Genomic DNA, 24,005 nt, shown 5'->3' with positions numbered 1-24,005 from the left:
TTTAAAAACGAAGGACGCGACAGCTCCTCTAAAGTGAAAACAAAGCTAGTAGAGCTCCCCCTGGTGGCTGGAGGCTGCATTACAGGTAATAACCCGAAATAAAACATTAAAATACACGTCAAATATTTGTTTTATTTTTTTTTCCAAGGATGGTTTCAGGCATTTTATTTAGTTAATATGTTAATTCTTTTGGATAAGTTTCACCCCGTTTGTTATTTGACGCTATGGAAGCACGATGTGGCATAGTTGGCATGGCAACCACTCCGTATAGCGGCAAGTGTATAATCCAACATTTCCTTGTAACTGATGGAGTTCGATCAGAGCGTAGTATTAATTTAATGAAAACACGACCGGACTGTATTGATCAGACTTTGGCTCTAAAGTTGCAAGATGGCGCTGCCCATATCCCCAGGAAAATAGCATCAGTTTGACCAATGCAATTAATCCATATTTATATATAAATAGTCAACATGCACAACACAGGACTAATGGAGAATCAGGGCCAGGCTTCCTTAAGATCTACTGAATGCAACCGACACCATTTCCATCTCTGAGCCTCATGAGTTTATACATTTAAAGCAGCGAACAGCAGCCGCGTTGTCGGCGGAGACTCACCAGGATCATGTGGCCGGTGGAGATGTCCATGTTGGAGTGAGCCGGTTCTTCGCTCCAGGAGGAGATGCTGCTCCGGGCCGAGGGGCTGACGGCCGGACCCCCGTCGCTGAACTGAGACGACACGCTGTTGATCCGGGAGGAGATGGGCTCCGGGCGCTCGGCCGGAGGTTTGACGGCCATGCGCTGGCGACACAGCTCCTGCAGGAGGACGAGGAGGAGGCACATCAGTCAGTCAGTAACACGGCAGAACATTTAAAGACATGATTTGAGTTCAAGCGTATGAAAATACCTCAAACAAAGAAGATAAATACTGTTTCCTCTGGATGTTACGTTTAAAGGTGTGAAAAAACGACGCACAAAAGGAAACAGTCACGTTCAGATGCCAAAATAATTCGACTTCAGAAAACGTTTCCCTAATGAGTTTGTCCCTAATCGGGTCCATTAAGACTAAGATATGGTGGCATGGTACTCCATTTTGCATCTTACCATCGATTTTTTCAGAATAAGACAAACCAGTACGTGTCTGTAGCCAGACATCAACGTCAAATGTGAGTCTTTTATTCCAAGGTCTCAAACTAAAGCACCGACGTTGAGCTTTTCAAGTGATTCGAGTTTGGAGAGACTCGTCCCTGCTCAGGTTTAGTCTTTCAGTCCACACGGCCGTCAAGGTTGGAGCGCGTCTCACATAAATTAAGGTGATTTGGGCTAAAGCTCCATATATATTCAGCGCCTCCACCAGAAACTTTATACATTTCGGCATAAAAAAATGACTCAGCGGATTTTCACACAAGTCCTGAGAGTGGACGAAGAGAAGTCGATCAAACTGAACAGAAATGTCACACTAATCTTACATATCTGTGAGGTGTAAAAGGTAAGTGAGTGGGATTAGAAGCTTATTTCGTTTCCAGTCAACGTGGTGAGACTCACAGGTGCTCGGTGCCTCGTTGTGTCTTAAAGTAAATCTTAGTCTGATCACATCTGGGGGAGTGTGTGAAAAAGAGTTGTCGTTGCTCATCAGGCTGGAAAAGGTTACAAACCCATCTCTGAAGAGTTCACAAATAATCCACAGTCAGAGAGATTGAGAACAAAGATCAGTCCATAATGGTCTGAGAGCAGGGCTGTTTCAGGACAGTCTGGGGGCCGGGGGCCATTGGGCCCCCCCCACTCCCCCTCCTCCTCAACAACACTCAGAAAACATGAAGAATTCAGAACAAATTGTTATGATTATGTGTATATAAAAATTTGTGTATATATGACCACATCCTTGTTTCTTGGGAGGAACGTCTATTGATGTGCAATGTCCCTGCTGAAATAAATAAACTTAAATTGAAATGCAACCACTATTTCTTCCAAGACCTTTGAACATCACATTCTGAGACTCAATGAAATAATTTTTATTCTTCGTTACTGTTATTTCTGTCAACTTAGAAGAAGTTCTTGCACGTCCTGAGAGGTAGGTTCATTAATTTTGCTTTGTGTAAGTGGTGCCCCAACAAAGACCACCATTGCAGTGTGTCTAGGGTGGGGTTCAATGAATGTCAGTAGTACACAGGATTCCCAACGTGTTGTCATTGCAGTGTTTCCATCATTGTCATTGATATGGACCAATATCAGCTGTCTCTGGGGGGGGGGGGGCTTCCAGCTCGGGGCTCTAGGCGATTGCCTGTCCGCTTGTGACGACCCTGTTTGAGAGGTCATGTTTGGAAACTCGCTGATGTTTTGAGTCATTTTCATGAATATGTGTTTTCTGGAAAGTGTACGATTGAGTCAGAAATCCAAACTATCGTCATAAGAACTGATGAAGCTCCTCTAATAACAGGATAACTGTCAGAAGTTTTAATATTCCTGTTTGCCATTGGCGGCTGATGAATTTCCTCCCCAGCAACTGTGTCTCTATTTGCGAGTATCCTTTTCATTTTGGTTCTCTTTCTGTTCTGGAAAGTTCAAAAGCAGAAAAAAAGACAAAAGCGAAAGGGCTTTAATGAGCAAACGTGGGCGTAAGCGTTGGATTCAGGCAAAACTAAACGGGATTAGTTATCAAAAGTGGCCTCATTAATGCGCTCTGACCTTCACTGTGAGAACTTTCAGAGACAACTCCCTTTGTTAAGAGCATAAAACCACAACGAGACCACGAGCAAAAATGAAAAGCCGCTGACCGTGTGTGGACACCTGGGCGAGAATAGTCGTATGAGCACAACTTACGACAGCAAGCCTTCGTTTGATACATAAAACGTTGAGGGAAAGTGTCACCATGTCAAACTCTTCCTGTACGTCTTCTTCTACAGCTTCAGTGACTTCTTGGCGTGTGAATGGTAAAACACCGACTAAACTAAAGACTGGAAGTAGTAGGGGTGTTTCTTTTAAACGCTGCAGGTTGATTTTTACTTTTTAGCCACGCTAGCTGTAGCGGTGGGCGATACCGGGATAATCAATCTGATACCAAGTCAATACAGGGCTGGTATCGTCGATACCGATACGTTTTCTTGAAATGTCATGATCATTGAATAAGAAGCTATAACAAAAGTATTGATTTCATCACGTTAGTATCGATCCAATACCGATACCAGCCTTGGTATCGATACTATCGATATTTAGATCGATACGCCCAGAACTAGCGAGCAGCAATGGGAGCCTCCTATTGGTTAATTACTATAAACAAAAATAAAAAACAAGTTATTTAACTCCATTTCGATTCCCCTGATGACAATACCAGGATTTATCAGGCTCAGAGTGGTTCAGGGAGCATGAGACCAGCTCATTTTCACCACAGAGTCCAGACCTGAACCCCAATGAGAACCTCTGGGATGTGATGGAGAAGTTTTTATGTAGTGGTCAGATTCTCCCATCATCAATACAAGATCTCAAAGCAACACTGGATGGAAACGAATCTTGTGACATCGCTGAAGCTTCTTATTGAAGCACTGACACAGAAAATGCTGCTGGAATCAAAGCGAAAGCTGGTCCAATTAAATATGAGATCTTTTTTAAGACAACGACGTAGAGAACATTGATCCCACAACTGGACAGTTTTCTAATCCATCAGAGGAGGCTTCTACAAGGCCTCACAACTTAACTGTCTTAAGATTTTAAGAAAAGAAAAATGCAAAAAAATAGGAAATTGATACATAAATTTTAGTACAAAAACATTAATTAATTTTCTGTAAAAGCTTGGGGATTAGTTTTATATATAGATATATATAATATAGAAAATATGATTAAGCACAACAAGCTAAATTTCTTTTAAGGACAGCACACATGTAAAATTAACTCCACACAAAACCCACAAGGTCCTTGTAAACTTTTAAACTAATGTTGTTATGATGTAACTCATAAATTCAACCTTTGAGAATAACTGAATAAAATAAAAGGCGGAACACACGACTAGAATAACGAATCGACTCGCAGTCGAGATACCGAGCTCCCTCCTGTCCACCTGAAACCGCACATCGCCTAGCGTCTCTGCGCTGGATCTCCACCGGCGTCTGTGTTTCTTTAATGAGACGCCGATGATGAGCCGAACGGCCCGTGTGATTGACGGTGGCGGTAATGTGAACCGGCCTTCATTAGTGTCTGTATCTGATCCGACCGGTTGTTCTCACAGGTCGGCGCTGACGCTGATCTATGAGCCCGGGCTCACGAATGCGAAGAGATTATCGCCCTGGACCGGGATAACGACGGCACAAACACACAAAAGACATGCACTCACTCACGGACATGAAGACAAGACAGCTGCACATGCAACGGCCTAAAAGCAACTATATAGATATATAATATGCAGACATTGTTTTAAAAAACATGCACATCTGTCAAATCTGTCAAACCTCTGAGCTTTGACAGAGTCAGAGAGAAGCTCTGAGATCAAGCAGACTCCCTGCAGATTCTTGTTTGACCATCAATCCTCCAGCTCCCTCCTCTAAAAACAAATGAAACTCCAGTCACTTTCCACTTCTTTGCTCCTTGTCCCTTCACATTTCAGTTAGAGCATCAAACTAGTTGGTCAGAGTCTGTTACTGTCGTCGTAGAGCAGGTTTAGCAGCTGTTCGGGAGTATGACTTAAATATTTTTAACCTGTGTATATATACACTGAATGTCAACTATGGTGTCTACATTTGTCCAGCTTGGACAGGTGGTCATAATGTTATGCCTGATTGTGTGTAGGCCTCATTATCTGCGAGTCAAAGGCAGCTGAAAGTCACTGAATGTGACTTCATCCTTTCTTTCATTCTAACTCCACTCTTTGCCGGGTCAAGTTACACTCCAAGTCAAGTTGTCAAATCTTTTTAGACTTAGACTCAGACAGACTTTAATGATCCACAAGGGAAATTAATTAGTCATAGCGGCTTAATTGTTACAAAAAGGTGAGCTGTTATACAGCTGGATAGAGTTTCTGTAGCATTTCACTATGAGTCAGTCTGATGGAGAATGAGCTGCTCTGTCCCTCTAGTGTTTGGTGCAGTGGATGGGACGGGTCGTCCATGATGGAGAGCAGTTTATCCAGTTTGTCCATCACATGTCCAGCCTTTCACATCAATGGTGTTGATCCTGCTGATGTCTTTTTGGCTGGTACTACTCCCCCAACAAACCACAGCAAAGTACAGACTGGTAGAAAGACTCTAGTGACTCACTGCACACAATGAACGACCTGAGCTTCCTCAGAAAGTAGAGTCTACTCAGACTCTTCTAGTTCACAGCATCACTGTTGTCCAGCCTGTTGTCCATGTAGAATCTCAGGTCCTTGTAGCCGTCCACTACTTCCACCTCCAGGTCCTGGATGGTGATGATGGGCTCCACTGGTGTCCTCTTCCCCCTGAAGTCAATGACCAGCTCCTTGGTTTTGTCCACGTTCAGGACAAGACCAAATAAAAGATTCACTGGTTTCTGCTTCGGCTACTTCAGGACTCTAATCTAACCAAGATTAAACAGAGAGGGGGGGGTCTATTTGACTAAGTGGGACAAACATTGGCTCCATAGTGATTAGTTTTGTCCTGAAGGCAAACAGCGTTCATGTCTCAACGAGCCCCAGCTGCAGCAAAGACTTCTATGACGTAACTTCCTTCAAGAGAAAATTTCCTCAACACAAAGTTTCTGTTGACGGTGCATTCAAGGTCACCCGGGAGTCCGGTCCGTTCACATTTCAGAGCAACAAACGAGAGAGAGCGGCCTTTTCCGGGACGTTCGTATGAGCTTTTCTTTTTTTTTGTCTTCTGGATTCAATTTTCTGATAACACAACTCATGAATGAAATGCCTTTTTTGGCAGATCTGAGACGTCGATGTCGTCCAGTTGAACGGCCGCATTAACGTCGCCTATAAATAAAGGCGGATAAATGTCCGCCGTGATGGATCGGCGATCGCCAGGCGAGCTTTAGGAAAAATTGATTTCAAAATACAATGAAATTTATGAAAATGAATGCGCGTCTCACAGACGAGACATCGATCACAAAAAGCGAATCCACAATCGACTTTCAATGATTCCAAAAGAGAGAAAAAGAAAAAGTTTTCTTGCTTCAAACTAAATAAAAGTTTCGTGCGCTAATCAGTGAACAGCAGCGAGGGTCGTGTAAAACAAACAGGCCACTGAATGAAGCGCATTAACGGTGCAGCGGCTCATTTAACAGGACGTGTGCCCCCAAAGAAAGACCCACCGGCCGCCCCCTCTCATGGGCGTCATGCCAGGGAATCCACTTGGCGCCACATGACCGTCTCGAATCATGCATCACCCCGGGGCGACGGCGGGCGTGTGCCGTCCAAAGCAACGCCCCCCACCCCCCCTCTCTTCTCTTTAGAAAAACCTGCTAATAAGGGAAGGGGGGAGGGGGGGGGGGGCTGGGTTTGGGGTCGCTGCACATGGGACGCCTCTTGTTTACATGCCCCTCATGACCAAAACAAATTCGGGGGCTTTAGCCTGTGAGCATGAGCAAGCAAACAAACGTATGGTGGTGTCAGGACGAGAAGGAGGAGAGTCAGGGAGGACGGAGGGATTTAAATGAGCTCCTCTGTGGGTGAAGTAATTCAGATGTTACCTTAGAGCAGGCAGGGAATGCTTGCATGTAGTGGGTACAAATGTTAGCAACGCGCGTTAACAATAGATTTTAAACCTGAAAATTGTGTGTTTTTATGCAAATTCAAGATTAGCAGAGGAGCAAAAAAAATAATCAGATAAAATGTTAACTTCCTGTTTGTGCTAGAGAACAGCTGACTCATAATTTGATTTATTATTTAAATGTGTTGTTAAATTTATTTCAGTTTCACTTAATGAAACATGTAGCGTGGTGCAGCTTTGTTTAGGTGTTCACTAACAATATACACGAGTGGCTCAATATGAATACAACTAAATTAACAGTATCTCTATCACAACATGTATCGCACCATGAGCCATAACTGCTCCATCATATTGTACTGTTGTTAGCGTTAGCTTAGCTTAGCCATTCTACAGCTACGTCTTCTACCAGATGTGGAAATGAGCTTCACTGAATGAAATACGATCTATTGAGTTATTTTGGTGAAAGTAACTTAAAAGTAACGGATTGCCTCATAATAAAAACTTATTACAACTTAGCTCTGGTTTAGATCCCCTAAACCAGAGCTAGCATGTAGCATGTAGCATTCACCAGGATGCATCAGTCTTTGCTGCTGTACAAGTTCAATGTAGTGTTAGTGCAAAGTAAAGAAAATAAATAAAAACTAAAAATATCAGTGTTATCTGGGATGAAAACCACAACAGATAGAGGCTTATTTTTTTTATATGTAATATATGATCTGTACCAGAGCCTGGTAACCACAGAGCGTCATAGTTATGATGAGGATCTGAAAGTCTCTGATTAGGGACAAACTGCTTAGAAGGTGCTTGCGTGAATTATTATTATTTGCTGGAGATGTGACGTGACCCCTGATCTCAGGTCCAATCGTTACTGTTTGTCGCTTCCTATTAACGCTGCATGACTTCCTGCAGAGGCTGCAGACAGAAATCCAACCAGCGCAGATTCTCTACATCACTGGATGAACCAGGATTACGCAGCACTTTTTTTCTTCTTAAATATATTTTCTCCCTCATGGTTTTGGGAGTGGACCTTTGTCAGGGTCAGAAGAACGGGAATGAGTTTTTTCTTTTTTCTTTTCATATATATATAATGAAAGATTGTCCTCAGCAAACCAGTGCATTCACGCAGAGGCAGAAAGAGAAAGAGACGGACGGACAAAGAGCAGGAGTTATTGCTTGATTGCTAAATCTAAATTGACATGTGCTGGAGAAGTGTCGTTCACTTATTCTTGTGGTAGCGTGAAGATGCTATCGTGACAATGAAAGTCCTTGGATTGAAACTGAGACAGGGAGAGATGACAGACGGAGGAGGGAGGCAGATACGGATAAAATAAATATTAAAAAGTCAATAACGAGTTTATTCTTTCGACTCGAGGTTTTGAAAGTTGAAGGAATTCTTCCACCAGCTTCAAGAAAGTTAACGGTCGGGGGTGATCATATCTTTAAATGAGACGATTCTGCTTCCAGATAGCATCTCTTGATTTTTGGGGGAATCTGCGCAGCAATCAGGTGCGATGATCTGAGGCCGCCGGCGGAGGGAGAGAAGAAGAAAAAAAAAAAAAAAGACTTTCAGGGAGGAGATAAAAGTTTGAATCAGATGTAACGATAAAGAGACGCTGCAGGTTTTCCGGAGTAATCCAGGGACCGAGTGACTGACAAGCGTCGTCCTGCCCAAACCCCGGCGCCGCGACGCTCCGCGCGCGCTCCTCTGTCGACGCTTGTCAATCAGCGCGTCCTTTTGTCGGCGCCGGCCAATCCCACGTCGGAGTTACACCGGGGCCCGTTTGAGTGACAGGCCGGGGAGGCAGAGGGGCCGAGGAGGAGGTGGGGGGGGGAGGTGGAAACAGCGTGTGTTTGTGTGTGAAGGGTTGTGATGCAAGGCCTCAAACAAGGACACGAAGCATTAGCATCCAGTAAGTGACGAGCGTGTTCGGGGTGTTTGTGTGTTTGTGTTTGTGCAGCCGGCGCGGAGGAGCCGCAGTAGTACGGCCGTCAGGCAGCCTGCTGCTTCCTGTCTGCTTTAATTGCATGTAGCCCTAGAGACTACACACACACACACACACGCACTAAAACACAAAAACACTCACACTGAACCACAAAAGGAGCCAGAGCCCAGCCCAGGGAACCCGACTACACAGCAGCACTGACACAAGACGAACTGAACACCGAGCACTTTCTCTCTCTCACATGCTGTGTTTCCACTCACCCTCTAGAAATACTCAAAACCTAAAAATCACAATAAAAAACTGGTAACAGAATCACCCACATTTGAAAAACCTCTCAAATATCTAAAGCTAAAACACTCTAACGCTCTCGTGAGGTGGTTTTTCAGACGCATCGATATAAAACTGACGCAGGGCGTCATGTGACGAGAGTTGCCACTCATTCGCAAAACACTTTATCGAAATTTCACAAACACGTCTTTTATTTTGCAGCTAAGGCGAATCAGGGCGGAGCAAACCTCCCAAGAAAGAAAGAGCAACACAACAATTTCTGTGTTTAAATAATTCGCAAACTGTCCGATGTTTGAATTTTAATTAGAATTAGTGGTTTAAAATGATCCTCAGAGGCAAGTAACTGAGAACGCTGGGGAAAAATGAATGTTTTATGTGAACTGATGAGCGTGTGTGAAGCTGAAACGTCAGGACAAGTTAGGACACGATGAATTAACGGCGTCGCCGGCGTCGTCTCTGGCAAACAACAGATCGCTGTGTAAAAAGTAACATGGTGCGTCTGCAGGTTCCCGGCGCTGAGGTAAAGATTAAACACCCAGGACCACTCTAGTTTCAAAAATAAATCTCAATCTAATTCTTTGCTCAAAAAAAGCCACTCAATATTGTGACTCTGTAAATTAAATTTCACACGCGGTTATTCTGGTCAAAGGATAATTATGACGAGAGCAGAGCGGGAACGGAAATAAGCACAAAAACCACGGATGACGAGAATGACCCACCGGTTGATCCATGTAGACAAGTGAAAAAGACTAAAATGGTGGAAATTAGATATAATGGCTCATGTTTTATATATAAATATATAAAAAGGAATTAAAAGGATCTTGTGGATTGAATTTATTTTTTACATGTGTGCGGAAACAAAATGGCATAAATAGGAATCTATTGTTTGTCTTTTTGTTGGATTTTTATGGACAGAAAAGCAGAAAAAATCAAATTATACTTTATTTTATTATGATAAGAAACTTTCTCTTATGTTTGTTTCCTTGTTTTAGTGAAAATTACTGGATTTATTAGCTCTAAAAAGCAAATATGATGAAATCGTTCAAATGAAACTCTTTGGTTCAAGTAGGACTTTGCAATAAATTTTTAGAACTTTTAAGGATTTTTGGGAAATGTTTCTGGACACATCCCAATACTGTATCTTTTATAAGTGTTACAGTTATACTACTTATTTAACAACATTGTACTTGTTTTGCTCGTTTCTCTGCTGCTGCTTTAAAAGTATCAATAATCGTATCATATCATATCGTATCGCGTTGTATTTTATCGTATCATATTGTATCATATATTGTATCATATTGTATCACATCGCTTCGTATCACATTGTATCACATCGAATCATATCATATTGTATCGTATCTTATCATACTGTATCATATTTTATATCGTATCCCATCGTATTTTATCGTATTGTATCATATTGTATTATATCGTATCGTAATTGTATCATATCGTATCATATTGCATCGTATCGTATCATATTGTATCATATGAAAGAGGATCATATTGTAATGTATTGTATCGTATTGTATCATATCGTATCATATCCCGTTGTATCGTACTGTATCATATTTTATATCATATCCCATCGTATTTTATCGTATTGTATCATATTGTATCATATCGTATTGTATTATACCATATGATATTGTATCATATTATATCGTCATCGGCATCATATTGTATTGTAGCTGTCACGTTGTATCGTATCGTATCGTATCACATTCTATCATATCGTATCGTAGTGCATCCTATCGTATTGTATCATATCATATCGGATCATATTGTATTGTATCGTATTGTATCGTATTGCATCGTATCTATTATATCCTTTTGTATTGCATCATATTGTATTGTAGCCGTCACATTGTATTGTATCATATTGTATCGCATTGTGTCATTTCGTTGCTGTCGTGTCGTATCGTATCAAAAGACCAAGCACAAATGTTTCAAATTCGACTTCACAGTAACACCTCCTACCTGATAGGTGGCGGTAGCATCGCTGCCAGTATCTGTTCCCAGGTTGGTGAGCTTCTCCTTGATCTTGTGGTGGGAGCGGTGGCGCAGGCAGTAGACCACGCTGGAGGCCAGCAGCACGCCGACGATGCACAGGATGGACACGACGGTGAGGATGAGGAACTTGGTGGACTCGGCCTGGCTGTACTTGGTGGGGATCTGGTTGATGTGGCTTCCCTGCAGGCCACAAGAGAGAGCACACGGGAAGGGTTAGCGGCGTGTTTCCGATATCACGTTCATATGCATCCTTTGCAGGTCAACAGATAGAGCACGATGCAAACTGGAGTTCTGATATATCTGCAGCAGCTGCTTTGAATATATGGAGCTAAAAAGTGTGAGCAGGTGATTTTACTGATCATTCCGACAAGAGCAAGTTATCTACAAAATCATCTGGCAGCCGAGTGTTTGAGTGGAACAAGCCTGTAAACTCTACCCTGGATTAAAAATAAAATATATATATATATCCCACAGTTTGACAAGTTAATCAAGTTTAAACGAGATTCTCTTAAACCGTCTGACTCTGCAGATGAAAGTGTAAACCACACGCTTCTTATTATTCCGTTTTATTTTCATTTTTGCGGAAACACATAAACATGCATATCGCCGTGCTCCATGAAAAAGTATAATCACGAGCGTTTGTTCCACCATCTGTGCCCATGAATGCATAAAATCCTGTTTAGCAAAGCGTCGGGGATGTCTCCGGACGGCTCGACGGCGCCGCGCGCTACAACCGGAGGCATTTTTTCTGGCCCCGAGAGCGGAGGCAGCAGACGTTCCTGAGAAAAACGCTCCGACTGCGACTGAGATCCTTCAGCAAACAACCGGAGATTAAAGACGCCCTCTTTTTCAACCAGTCTGCTGCTCACGATAACACGACGGACGCACACAGTTGTCAGGACAAGACTGAACCAGGAGTGTGTTAAAGAAAAAAATAAAATAAAAAATCATGGAGAGTCTTTTCGAAGCGTTCGCTACGAGGCTCCTCCAGCTCCTGATAATGGCCCTGGTGCATTTTACCTGTCTGCTAAGAGTTAACAATAGGCAACATCATTCCCTGTTATTACACACTGCATAATGATCCTGACAACAAAGAGGGAGGCAAGAACCGCAAAAGAGAAGAGCTGCAAATTGCAGCGCCTATGACAAGGCCTGTAATTCCCCCTCACAAAGAATTATCAAAAAGAATCAATAGCAGAAGAAGAAGTGTTTTTTTTCTGCACCGGGTTCTTTCTGGGGAGCAAATGTTTTTTTTTTTTGTTTTTTTTTGTGTGTGTGTGGCAAACTAAAGATTAATGTGTCCCAAAAAATTCAAAGCCTTGCTAGAGCCCATCATTAGTGTGGACTGCTTGTAATTTTATGTTGCATGTTATTGTTTCCCTCCAGAGAAAAGGGAAGAGGGAATGTCTTGAGGGTAAAATGGGTAAAAAAAAAAAGAAAAGAATAAATCCCTCAGTGGTAGAGGTCACAGAGATTAGGCGATGTGTGGCGTGGTGAGTTAATGGAAAGGAGGCTTTGAAAGCGGCAGGGAGAAGAGGTGGGGGGGGGGTTGTAGTGGGGAGGGGGGGGGGGGGGGGGGGGCGGCCCTGTCGACTCCCTCCTGCCTCCCTCCTGCCTCCCTCCTGCCTCCCTCCTGCCTGTCAGCGCACACAAACTCTCAAACCCTGGGAGGTGGGAAGAAGAAGAAGAGGACTGATCTGCCCGGATTGTCCTGGAATTCTTCTGAGTTTTTTTTTTTTTTTTTTTTTAGCAACCCCCCCCCCCCAAAAAAGAAAAACTACACCGTCACCGCCACTCGATAATGCCCCCCCCCCATCCCACTCACCCCCTATGATTGCATTCATTGCTGCTGCTGCTGCTGCTGCTGCTGCTACATTCAGCACCTGATAAAGAGTGCCTGCAGAAAGACCCACAATGGTGGAGGAAGGGGAGGTGGGTGGGTGGGTGGGTGGTGGTGGTGGTGGTGGGGGGTGAGGGGGGGGGCAACAGTTGTCCGATGCTTTGTGGGGCGTCCAATTTGCTTGGGGAGCTCTGAGCCGTACTGTAAAAGCTGCATAGTGATGTGACGGCCCTAAAAGAAGAACTATAGCTATATAAGAAGAAATATACATATATACACATATATACACATATATATATATATATACATATATTAATAAAGCTGAACAACAAAAAAAAGGTCTGAAGAACAGAACACGTGAAAGATTTATCTACTCGCACGGTTCCTATGGAGGCGGTTCATGAATCAGTGATGGAGTGTGTAGGTATTAATATTTCATGCCGGTTTGTTGTGTGTTCTTAATGTTTCTTTTCATTAACGCGGCTTTAATGTGGAACGAACGGCCGCTGAAGGAGAAGAAGCGTCGCGAACATCAGTAGCTGAGGAGGAGGAGGAGGAGGAGATGGAGGAGGAGGTGGAGGAGGAGGAGGCCCGTCCGTGTTGTGAGCTCCGAGGAGGCCATTAATAATGCATTACTGCTGATTCCACATGCTTCCACTGCAATCATCTCTTGCAAAATGTTTCTTCTTTTTTTTTTTCTGTCTCCTCCTCCTCCTCCCCCTCCTCCCTTCACCTCCCCCCCACCCTCCACCCCCCACCTCCCACTCTCACCACGGATCAAATAACTTCATTTGTCATTTTGCTCCTCGAGTCATCTCATTGTTTTGTCAAATTAAGTTTCATGGAGAGGGATTGCATCTTGCTCGGCCAGTAATGGCCCATAATTCAAGGCTCTAACTGTAACAGCTCAGTCATCTTTCACGGGACAGATGCCGGCGTTTTCCAAACCCCCCCCCCTCCTCCTCCATCCTCCTCCTCCACCACCTCCTTCCTCTCCATCCTCGCACTCACACACGCTGATCCCACCTCCCCCTCCTCCTCCCTCCTGGTCTCTTTATCATGGCTGCCAAGCATGTCTGTCTATTGATTCAAACAAATGTAGCCTGACCCCACCTGCTTAATCAAGTTTGGTTGCAGTTGTTAGCAGCAGTGAAGGGGGGGTGGAGGAGTGTGTGAGTGTGTACGACTTCTCGGTGCCGCCGCAGAGGCCGACGCAGCAGAAATGTGCGATGATTGAAAATCAAATGTTTGCTCCGCGTACGGGAGGTTGGAACATTTGAGTTTCCTCTTCTACTCCTGAGCTAAAAAAAAAAAAAAAAAAAAAAGCGACACGTGCGACCTTATCAGTAACACACACAGGTGTGTTACACAAACTCCACCGTGTCTCCGGTTGTGCGAGTCGCCCGGCGCGCGGCCTTGCAGCTCGACGCCTCCAGTGAAATTACAGTTTGATCGACGCGGCCGTGAAGGTGAACGCAGACGCACAAATGAAAAAGGAAAATGTAACTCCGGTTAAACGCTGAGCGAGGCAGCGATTAGCCGCTACGAATCGATTCGGCACCAAGAACAAACATTTAACGTGCATCAACCTCGGCTCAGATGTTACGATTTAAAACAAACATGTTTGGTTCCTGGAGGAGAATCAGACATTTTTTTTTTTTTTTTTTTTAAATGAAGTGAACACAGAAAAAAAAAAATGAAAGGAAAAAAATATCATCTCCCCCAAAAAGGCAAAGGGGGAGAATGAAGGGAGTTCCTCCCGTGCCTCCATCCTCTATTGTCCATCTGCTCCCGCAAAAATCGATTGTACTTGCAAATTTTTTTTGGGGCGAGCGCGGTGGTTTCTGACGTGCAGCGCGCGGCTCCTCCTGACCGAGTGTTTCTGAAAAGCATCAGCGTAGCCGCCGTGAAGGATGGAGGCTGCGTGTCTGGCTCTGTGCACGGGTTCATCACACACACACACACACTCGTTCACACAGACTCAGGCGTCTCAGAATTAGAGGAAGGAAGAAATTATCCCTTTAATTGTTTCTGCACAATTTTTGATTCGGTTTCAGAATTAAAAAAAAAAAAAATCTGCAGAAATCAGAGTTGTTTAAAAAGTGCAGCGAGATCACACAGATGGAGGTTTGGTTTGGTTTGGTCTGAGTGTGACAGGGTGTGTGTGTGTGGTGTGTGTGTGTGTGTGTGTGTGTGTGTGTGTGTGTGTGTGTGTGTGGATTAGCCAAGCTTCCATAGACAAAAGGCAGATGGATTTGCACGGCCCCGGCTCATTCAGAGCCGGTGAAAAAAGGTCAGAGGGAGAGCGGCGGTCGGCTATTGTGTCCCCCCCCCCCTCCCTGAAATCCCCCTCCACCCTCACCACCACCACCCTCACCACCACCACCACCACCTCACCCGCGATGACTGCTGCAGGAAACAAAGATCCGTCCCCTCACCTCTGATTCATCCTTTGAAAAGAGTAAAAAGTTCAGCCGGGGGTTTGTCGAAAGCTTCGGAAACACACACACACACACACACACACACGCTCGCACGTGAGCGCGCGAAGCGTCCGGCTGCAACTCGACGCACCTGTGTGCGAAGTTGTGCTCGCGCAAATTCATCCCGGCGTTAAACCGGCGCCGAATATTAAAAAAAGCGGAGCAGAGAGAGGCTCCTAATTTCCATCTTTTATTCTGTATCGCCCTCAAACACACACAGAGCTGTGAATCGCTTGTGAACCACAGTTATATATAAAAAAAAAACCCCTCTGTGCTCTGGATTTGCAGCAATGAAATAATAATAATAATAATAATAAAAAAAAAGAATAAGAAAAAGAAAAAGCACGGGATTAAAAGTTTGTACTCCTGCAGAGAAAAGCAAAGCGGCGGCGGATCCCATTAAACGGAGCGTGGAGATGCAGCGGCGTGAAGCTCAGCCAGCGTCTAAACTCCATGGATACTCCCAGCGCGCGTTCACGTGGAGATAAATAAGAAAGAAAGAAATAAATAAAGAAACGCTACTTTCGGGCTATTTTCTTTAAAAACAACAAAGCGAGCTCTGATACATACGCACACACGGCTTCGTGCACGTGAAACGAACGAGGACGAGAGGCAGCGGCACAGACTCATCGGCGTTCGGTAAAAGAGGAAAAGAAGAAGCAGCGGCAGCATCAGGTGACGACAGAAATCAAAGCCACAACACGGAGGAAAACTGTTAAATGAATCCTACCGAAGATCCACGACGGCGCCGTGATGCAACACACACCTCCTCCTGCGTCTATTTCCCATTCCACTCCGGCTGCACCGACGCCACAGACTCGGAGACGAGCTCCACACCAGCCCACCGAGCGACTGGCGGCGGAGGAGGAGGAGGAGAGGGAGGAGGAGGAGGAGGAGGAGGAGTGAAGGAAAGTGAGTGGGAGAGCCCATCATTCCCTTCCACTCCTTACGGGGGAAAAATAATGAAATAAAAAACAAAGTTCCCGGCTTTTTCCTCCCGCTCTTCTTCTTCTTTCTTCCGTCTGGATCATCCGTCGGCAAAAAAAAAAAAAAAAAGGAGAAGAACAGATTTCTCCTTCCATTTTTTTTTTTTTAAATTATTTATTTATTATTCCCCCTCGATGCAGTTTGGAGCATATGTTCGTAGAGGAGGAGAGAAGAGGAGGAGAGAAGAGGAGGAGAGGACCAGCAGCCTCCACTACTTCCACGGGGAGGAATGAGATGCTATTTTATTTTATTTTTTTTGTCGCGCCGTGGGGCTCCTCCTTATATTCCTCCCCATTCCCTCCCTCCATCCCTCCCTCCCTCCCTCCATCTCCTGCCTGTCCACAGCACATGTCACCTCCCCTCGTTGCCACGGCGACGGCTCCACATGTTGCCGACAGGAGGAGGAGGAGGAGGAGGAGGAAGAGGAAGAGGAGGTGAGGACAAGAGAGTAACGCCGGGGGAGGATGAGGAGGGAGGGAGGAGGAAAAAAAGCATTTTTGTCTTTGCGACTCATCCAGACCAGACCAGCGCTAAAACCTCGATTCTCTCCAACGCTCACTCGCTCACTCCTGGAAATATCTGCAGCAGACGAGTCGAACGCTGCTCGCGTGGAGACGCGTCTCACAAACATCCACCGTTTATTAAGTTGGTCCTGAACAGGACTCGATCAGGAACATGGTGCATATGTTGGAGAAAAACTCAACTTCAGTTCAATCTAATGCTTAATACGACAAAACATATTCATTTTATTAAAGTTACTTTAGGAAAATGTGAATAAACTTCGGGCGCCCATGTCCATGAACCTGTTTTGTTTTGGGTTTTTTGTTTTTTTTTTGCTGAGGAGAAGAAGACCAACAGAGTGGAGCTGCCCCGCCGTGCACATAAACGCACCGTGGTCACCCCGAGGCCTAATCAGCAAACGAGGCTAATGAGTTATTAGCGGCGCAGAGGAGGAGGAGGAGGAGGAGGAGGAGGAGGAGGAGAAGGAGGAGGACAAACAGCTGCAGTGAACACGCCAGGATGAGAGCTGGAGGATGGAGGAAGTCAGGAAGGGGTTTGTGCTGCGTATTTGTGGTTTTGTTTTTTGTGTTTGTGTGTCAGAAAAAGGGCGTTTACACACGTTTGCGTTGACACACAGTGGAGTTGAAGCTGCCGCCTCAAACCCCCACGTTTGCGTTTGCGCTTAGAGACGAGAGTGAGGAGATGCTGCCCGATGCAGATGACGAGCTCCTTCCTGTGGAGTGGATGGGGTTTATCTTTCTTTTCACCCCCCCTCCCTCCATGAACAACTCCTTCACATACACCCCCCCACACAACCTTTTGTCCCCCTTGGCGACAGCTGGAGGTGGCAGCAGAGAGGACCTAGCTCTGCTTCTGAGTGAGGACGGGGGGGGGGTCTACCAAACATAAGCGTGGTGGTTGGTGGGGATTTAGAGTCGGGGGTGACCAGCGCCCCCCCCCCACCCCATCCACCCTCCCCTAATGCTTCTCTCGACCCCCGCCTACCCGACCCCTCACCAGCTAATAGAAGTGGGAGGTTTGGGCGCCAGCGTTTCATTTCCTGTTCCCCCTTTTTCAGCCGCGCGAGAATCGTTTTCCATCGTGCGCCTCAACTTCTTTACGAAACACATGTGGAACAAAACGCACTCTCACCGACGCTGCTTCCATCTGCATCCGCTGCCGACAACAACCGCTAACAGGCTTCAGGTTCAACCACCTTCCTGCACCAGCCCTGAACTCTCACTGATAACACGTGGACACCTGCTGGAGCTAGGTGTAGTTTTCAAAATGGCGGTCCAGTCCAATCCCATGTTGGCCATCTTTGACGTAGTGGGAGGGGACAATACAATTCTGTCTGGAACTAACCTGAAAATGACAGAAGTCGTCGCTCTGTTAGCCCCAAAGCTGATTCTTCGTAACTGGAAGAATCATCCACCACCGACCTGAACTCAGTGTCAGCTCCTTAAAATTCACAGTGCGTGGATCCTCAAGTAACTCTGAGAGAATCTGGAAGCTTTTTATGGACTTTGTTAAAGTCTTCTCTTAACCCTCAGGAAACCTTAGGGACATTTTTGTCCATTTAGGCAATTTTTTCTGCGTTAGTGCATATGGCACAATGTTTTGTATCAGTCGTGAATAAAATTAAATCCTAATCTTCCATAATGAATGATTTTATTTTGCCGTGGCTGAGAGATTAAAAAATGTAAAAATAATGGAAGTCAATGGCACATTTTTGTTTACAAGAGTGTGGTAAGTTTTAAATCTGATGCTACACAAAAACTAATCATGCAATTAAGTCAATATTTTAGATAATCTTGGTCAACACTACAACACTATTCTTATGGAAAAAAAGTTAATTTCTCATGTTGTTTTTTTTTTCGTAAAAACAACTATAATCAATCTGGCATTTAAAGTGTTAAAATTCCTCAAAATTATTGAATTTCTGGTAGTTTTGTAAAGTGCTGCACTGGTTGAGGAGATTTATGCAGAAAAAAATATGAATCAGTTAAGGTTTTATAGCAGTTTTTGGACATTTTTGACGTTTTTGTTCGCTGATGTTACAAGAGGGTGGTGAATTAAACGGATGCCTGAGGGTTAAATGTATCACGGATGCAATGGACCTCGGCAGCTATGTACCCAAATACGCACGTGCTAATCTTTCTCTTTTTCAGTCTATGCAACAGCAAAATGTAAATGCTTGTTTTCTGTGTTTTGTTTCTCTTTCTCAGTGGACAGGACCACTCACGTTAAAATATCTAGTACCTCTGCCCAGACTCACTTCATAAGGAATTATCTTAATTAATCAATCTTTACAATATAAAATACCAACACTCTCCAAAATATAATCAGTTTGTCTCTGAGTCAGAGTGAATGTAAATAATGATGGATGGATAATGATGGATAACCAGACCAGAAACATAACCCATGAAAACCACTTTATCTACGTGTCCCGTGTATTTTCACTCAGGAAGCTAATGTTTGACACATTTGAGCTCTGAATCCACAAAACATGTAACGCTGCGCCACAAGACACTGTTTCAGACTATTATTACAGTAGCCGGTCGCGCTGCTATTGACTTTACAGACATTTAAAGCCGTTTAAATATGAATAAATATGTCAAAATAAATTAATTGTCCCTGTTTCTTCCTTTCATCTTGATAACATTTATTTAGTATTATTATTATTTTTTTTTTTTTTTTTATCTCCAGCAGGTCTGGCAGATCTTGGTCAGAACATAATCAGTTACTAATGGAGCAAACAAACCAAAATTTCCACCACAAATAACGTGTAGGCGTTGGACATTGGTCTGGTTTCCAGGCTGCTCTACTTAAAAAATAAAAAAAATAATACACTTCCTGTAACAGTTTACTGAATCACTAATCAACACGTCTTAAAGCCCAATCAGGCGGCTGTTTGCAGAAAAAAAAATGGTGGAAAGTGAAAGATTTGTTGGTCAGTGGGCGGTGGAGACCCAATCAGAGCAAAAAGGAGAATATGAATATATGGATATTTGAACTTAGATTTAGCAAGTGGCCACAAATACGAACAGAAATGAACGTCAGTATCTATCGCGGGGGGGTACAGAGGCAGCTCTTTGCAAACAAATTAACCACAGTAATCGTGTGTAACACGATAACACACATTTCTAGCTAGAATTCCTACAAACGGTTCAATAGCACCAATGTTTCCAATGTTTGAGTTTACAAGTTTCTTCTACTCTCCAGGGGCCAATTTCATTTTCTATCTCAAGGACGACGTTTCAACAACAACGTTTTTTATGAACCGAATAAATAAGAGTTTCTTTCTCAGACCGAAGTCTTTGTATGCATCACGTTCCTCTGCGAGTGGAGCTGGAGGTCAGTGGAGGAGCAGATTCGCTGTGTGTTTGAACTACACCTTACAAACATCTGACAGCGACAGAGTTGTGTGAATGGGCCATTGTGTCCTTCTTGCTTCCTGGTCTATCTGTGAACACAATCTCTCGCGTTGCTTTGTCGGATTTCTCCTTCCACGCGGTTCTTTTACTACTTGAAACGTTTGGTAGATGCTATCAGAGCTTGATTACTACTGTAGAAGTTAATAAAAAGCCAGAGACAGAGGAATACAAGCCACTTTGGGAGAACGTGCACCACCCTTTGTAGCCCAGGAAAAAAAAAAGAAAAGAATTTTGGCTTAAAATTAAAATAAATAATCAGAGTTTGCAATGAACCTTTTAGTTCCAACACTGTAAAATTCAGGCTGGTATCGGCGATATCGATCCGATACCGATACTTTGTGTAAATACAACTTAATGTGTTTAAAAAAAAAAAAAAAAGTAGTGTATTTCAAATCATAGCTTCATAAAGAATTAAACTCTGAAGCATACTGGGCCTCATTTACTATAAAGTTGAGCTAATTAAAAAAAAACAAAAAAACTCAAGGACACAATCATACAAAATATGTGAAAATGATGAAATGATGTTTCAAACACTAAAAGTGTTCCACTTGTGTTCCTAAATTACCTTCAATGACCGAAGTATTGATATTTTGATTTGGGAATCGATTTTAGAGCATAAAAACCTGGTATCGCAAGCATCGATATTTGAGTATCGATCTGCACATCACTACTTTTAGTTAGTTCCTTTAAAACTAGTAAATATTAAGAATATAAAGTAGTACAAACATGCTGTTTTGCCATTATCTCTCTATCACACACAAATCCGACCATTTCGGGTTTAAACCGATATCAAAACATGTTCTAGTCTTTTGGGACGATTCCGATCCCAATTTTGGCAGAGAACCGATGCATCAGTAAAACAACCAACAACTACATGGAAACAGTTTCACGTTAATCGTTCGTGGATTCAAACATCAGCGTCTCCTTTGACTTATTCCCAAAGAATCTACCACAGACTGTTTTCAGATGGCTGTTGCTTCGAAGGCAACTCATGATCTTCCTGAATGAAACATTAAGGCGCCAACAGCCTTCACAGCTATATTTCCTTTAACGTTAAAAATGGATGACAGTGAAAATGACACTCGTGGGAGCTTCTGGTCAATCACAAGTAATATTTAGAAGTGTGAATGATCTCTTACTTCTCACAAAGACGTGCTCCAGTATGGAGTTTATTTTGACGTTTCGTTGATGCGTAAACGTGAAGATTGATGGTGACCATTAAGACGTCTTCTCTGCACGACGCCGCTCGACTTTATTCTCCGCTGCCACTCGAAGCCTCGCAGAACCCCGAGTGACAAAAGTCCCCACTGTCATTAACTATGGATGAACGTAGGGTTTTTTAGACCGGCAGTCTCCACATAATGAGCTCGGAAAACATCCCTCATCCCGCAAACCTTAAAAAAGCAGTCCGTCACGTCGGCCTTTGTCTGGCGGCTTCAGAGCGACGCGGGCATCAACCGGACCGTCAGCTCTGTCAGATGGCAGCGACATCAGAGGCCGTCATCGCAGCGCGGCCTGTGTGATATTCATAACGGTCACCAGTGGATGTTTTTTTCCAACCGAAATGACAGCTCATTCAGCTCAGGACCACCAAACCGTTGTCCTTTGTGTGGCGCGCGAGATATTTTGGATTCCTGCGACCCGCCATGCCGCCCCCGCTCGCCTCGTCTTCGAGGATGGCACCCAAGACAAAAGAGCCATCATCCGCATGATACGGTAGCCCCTCAGCCCTGACGCCCCCTGGGACATAAATCTTCAACATACAGTAAAGCAAGCCTAACATCTGGTCTGACTGACAAACGGACACGCCATTTTTTTTTTTTTTTGTACGGTTTGGAACAGAAGAGGCTCAACAGGCCACTTGGACCAAATAAATTAAAAACTACAAGGACAAATCTGAGAGGAAAGGAAAGTGGTAAACAAACTTTACAACATCGCAAGATGACTGTCAGTCATACAAAAAAACCTCTTTATTAATGGATGAATTCATGAGTATTTATGCCAAGATTAATAAAACACTTGTGATCATACGCAAGTGTGGACAATAAACACAAAAATGGCAAAAATAAATGAACCGTTTTCTAGAAGTGCCGTGGATAGATAGTAGGAGTGAAGCCGAACCTGATAAAATAAATAAATAATGTCTTTTTTTACAAATACTTATTTCAAATTATTTGTATTCGAGAACAAGACAAACATCCATCAAAAAGTCAGGGTGAAAAGTCTGGACGCAGTAACAGACGAGGCTCCGACTGGACCAAACTCGACTTAACTGCATCACTAGTTTTGTCAAATAGATTTTTCTTTTTTCCTTTTACCTTAACAGGGTTTGCAGAGGCAGCAAATAAGTTTTGAGAAGCCAGGAGATTATTCTGTTACGTTCCATTAGTATTGAGACGTCTACAGTCAGGTCCTGTCATGTTAGCATTCGTTAGCTCGGTAATTCAAACTGTTGTCTATTGGTAAATGGTCTTGTTTTATGAGTCCACTTATGCTAAAGCTGCACTGAAACAACAAAGAACCAACACTGAATGTTACTTTTAATAGATCAGATCTGGGATCAGTGATCGACTGATAGTAAATATGAAAACAACTCAATCCCTATTCTGAAATGGAAGGAAAATAATTTTACTGACGTGGGCAATACTTTGACCTATAAAACGTAAGCCACACCATTTAGTCGATCAGGTGCAGCCACAGAACGACGAAGAGACAGAATGTGCTCTTTGTCCCATTACATGCAACGGAGAAAATCAAATAACTGACGGGAACATTTCCTCCTCCTCCACACTAGGTGGCGATATGCGTCTTTTCAGTGGGTTAATATGACCCCCTTTCCGGTTGATCTTTATGTCATATAATAACCAAGAGTCGTTCATGTGTCAGAACGGAATTTCAAACAACAACCAGATGGATAATAGTTCAGTTTTTTTAATCTCGTACGTAACGCGCGCGCTACTTATGGTTCAGACAAGGTGGCGCTAATCCCCCAGACTGTTCTTCTACCGTCTCCGTTTACCTTCTTCTTCTTTCTGCGACCGGCTTCCTTGGATGTTTTTGTTCTCGGGGTCACATGCCAGCGCAGTGGTTGTGGAGCATGCGCACATACATTGTCCAGTTAAAGTCCGATTAAGGCGAATACATGGAGGAGAAAACCGCGTTATTATCTGTGCGACTTAGTCAGATAAGGAGAACTCTGACTTTAGCTGGAGTTATGTGTTTACGTGCACTTAAGTTGTCAAGTTAGAGTCCGATTAGTTTTTTTATTACGTGCAAGTAAACGCACTGAGTGTAACCCTGAGTCCACACCTTTATCTGAACATCCAAACACACTCTGTTCTTCAACTGATCCAAAAACACGAGAACCAGCAAAGATCTGTGTAGAAGAGCAGCTCTGTCACACACCTCTGTTATCCTTCCTCATCACTGATTCACTCCAAACAGCAAAGGACACACACACACAGACACACACTCTCTCAGCCTGTAGCTGAGCTGGGAAACATCCTGCCAGCGGAGGCCCTTGTAAGTGTCTTCCCTCCACAGTCAGAGAGACGAGCATGAAACGATTCTCCTGACAGCCTCGACCGGCGCTGCATCGCAGTCCGACGGTCTGAGTGTGCGAGCTCCATTTCACCGGTCCAATCACAGCCCGAGAGCAGACGGACACCGTGTCCTCTCCTCACCGCTCTGTGAGTAAAAGGAGGCGTCCTGCCGGTCATTTGTTCCCTCTGGGGCCTCGTTATCCCCAGAGGACCCGGCGCAAACGTGCAAATAATCACATTTCTTTTTACACTTAAGTTTAGTACAAAACCTGGAGGTTGGGAAACAAGTGTTGCTGCAAGTATTCTTAAAGGTACAGA

The 24,005-nt window shown here is 43.9% G+C and overlaps 1 protein-coding gene across 1 annotated transcript in view; it reads right to left on the bottom strand.

The window, feature by feature from the left end:
- The window catches only part of LOC125010894 (receptor-type tyrosine-protein phosphatase N2-like), a 206,381-nt gene that overhangs the window by 44,869 nt on the left and 137,507 nt on the right, over positions 1 to 24,005 (bottom strand). Inside the window, exons 13-14 of the mRNA XM_047589809.1 lie at positions 10,868 to 11,080; positions 616 to 813 (exon numbers count right to left, since the gene is read on the bottom strand). Of these exons, the coding sequence (XP_047445765.1) occupies positions 616 to 813; positions 10,868 to 11,080 (411 nt within the window). The remainder of the gene's footprint in view (positions 1 to 615; positions 814 to 10,867; positions 11,081 to 24,005) is intronic.

Source organism: Mugil cephalus, chromosome 7 (assembly GCF_022458985.1).
Source record: "Mugil cephalus isolate CIBA_MC_2020 chromosome 7, CIBA_Mcephalus_1.1, whole genome shotgun sequence".
Taxonomy (NCBI): Eukaryota; Metazoa; Chordata; class Actinopteri; order Mugiliformes; family Mugilidae; genus Mugil; species Mugil cephalus.
This window is presented reverse-complemented; position numbering and strand designations above follow the sequence as displayed.